Consider the following 1920-nt stretch of genomic DNA (forward strand, 5'->3'; position numbering starts at 1 on the left):
TCATACAACTACTTATGCTGCTTCTGGTGCCAGTGGATTGCACTAGAGCTTTCTTAGGCACATCAAAACATACTTATGCCACCTGTAAATTTTGGTTTGTCTTTGTTTATTTAGCCCGTGTGCCATAATAAAAATATTAGTCACTCTCAAAGTATTGAAAGCATTGTGTATATGAAGTGGCAATAAAGGCAATTATATCCAGTTCACTTCCAGGTTGCAACACAAAAAATGTGGAGAAATCAGCAGGAGTAGATGCTGCTAAAAGGTACTTTACTCATGCTGGATCAATCCTAAGTATGTTGTTATTGTTGCTATTGTTGTTGTGTACCTTCAAGTCATTTCTGACTTATGGCAACCCTAAGGTGAACCTATCATACAGGTTTGTTTCATTTGAAGGAGAGTGACTTGCCCAAGATCACCCCATGGGTTTCCATGACCCTGATCTCCAAAATCTACAGAGGGAGAAATATATGTTGCTGCCATTCCTCAGTCAAACAGAAACTAATCCAGATATTATTATTATTTCCTTAAGAAATAAGTGCATAAAACCTGGATAATGAACAACTCTACACATACCAAAGAATTCATCCTGGTACGATTCTCAAATATGAAGGAATTGCAGGATATTCTACTTGCACCATGCCCTGTGCTCTATCTGTTTATAATAGCTGGGAATACTGTTATTATTTCCATGATCTGTTCAGATTCATGGCTTTACTTGCCTATGTATTTTTTTTTCCTGTGTAATTTCTCTGTGGCAGAGATGCTGGTCACATCTAGTGTAATTCCCAGAATGCCGGCAAGTCTGGCAACTGGAAGAAATGTCATCTCCTTTGCAGGGTGCCTTCCTCAGTTTTACTTTTACTTTTCTCTGGGGACCACTATTCCTTTTCCTGGATGCAATGTCAATTGATCACTATGTGGCCATCTGCCATCCTCTGCACAACTCTACTGTTCTGAGCAATGATGTCTGCATCCTGCTTGCATCATGGATGATTTCCTTATTCTCCATGATCCCTCCAACAATTTTCAGGGCACTGCTGTCAGTTTGCATCTCCAATCATATCAACCAGATCTCAATAATGCGGGTGTCTGTGACAATACTCTCTTGTTCAGACACCCGCATTATTGAGATCTGGGATTTCCTTCTTACATTTATGTTCATTGTAAGCTCTTTTCTTGTGAACCTGGTATCTTATGTTGCAAGTGTCTCCACCATCTTGAGAATTCCAACTGCTACTGGTTGTCAGAAGACCTTCTCCACTTGTGTTTCACACCTCACTGTGGTAGCCATTGGCTATGGTACCACCATATTCATCTACGTGAGGCCCAGCAAAAACTATTCAACAGACATGAACAAAATGGTGGCTCTGTTGACATCAGTAGTGACCCCATTTCTAGGTCCCTTTATTTTTTCACTAAGGAATAAAAAGGTCAATGAGGTCTTCAGAAACTGGCTGGGTGATCTGAAAGCTTCAGTGAGAACATAAGCATGATTAGTGTAGATCATGAAAACACTGCACTTCTAGATAAGACAGCTCCATCTAGCCTAGTGGTACTTCCAATGGCACTCAACCTCTGGACAAGGGAATGTTAGTCAACCTCGCGAATAATCAAACCCGTGAGTTCCAAAGCCCTGAATTCAGAGGGACGACTATAGAAATCCTTGATAGCTTCTAGAAAGAAACAAGCGCTTCAGAAGGATTGGAATGTGTTGATTGAACCTTTAAATAAATCTGAACTGGTTTTGGTCAACATTATTCTCAAATATGTTTATTATTAATATTGTTGTTGTTGTTGTTGTTGGTAATTGTTATGTACTGTTCCTTTGGCACCATTAGTAACAACCAATCCTATCTTACTACTACTATTACGACTACATGAAATGATTGATCTAATTCATGAAACAAGAAAAATAAT

The 1920-nt window shown here is 39.3% G+C and overlaps 1 protein-coding gene across 1 annotated transcript; it reads left to right on the plus strand.

Annotated features, from left to right (window-relative positions):
- The first annotated feature begins 556 nt into the window (after positions 1-556).
- On the plus strand, positions 557-1490 carry OR6V1 (olfactory receptor family 6 subfamily V member 1). Its single transcript, XM_089511073.1, is given in 2 exon segments — positions 557-882; positions 884-1490. Coding segments are annotated over 2 exon segments (933 nt in total).
- Positions 1491-1920: the final 430 nt, after the last annotated feature.

Source organism: Sceloporus occidentalis, unplaced genomic scaffold (genome assembly GCF_023333645.1).
Source record: "Sceloporus occidentalis isolate IW3139 unplaced genomic scaffold, rSceOcc1.0.p SCAF_1, whole genome shotgun sequence".
NCBI lineage: Eukaryota > Metazoa > Chordata > Lepidosauria > Squamata > Phrynosomatidae > Sceloporus > Sceloporus occidentalis.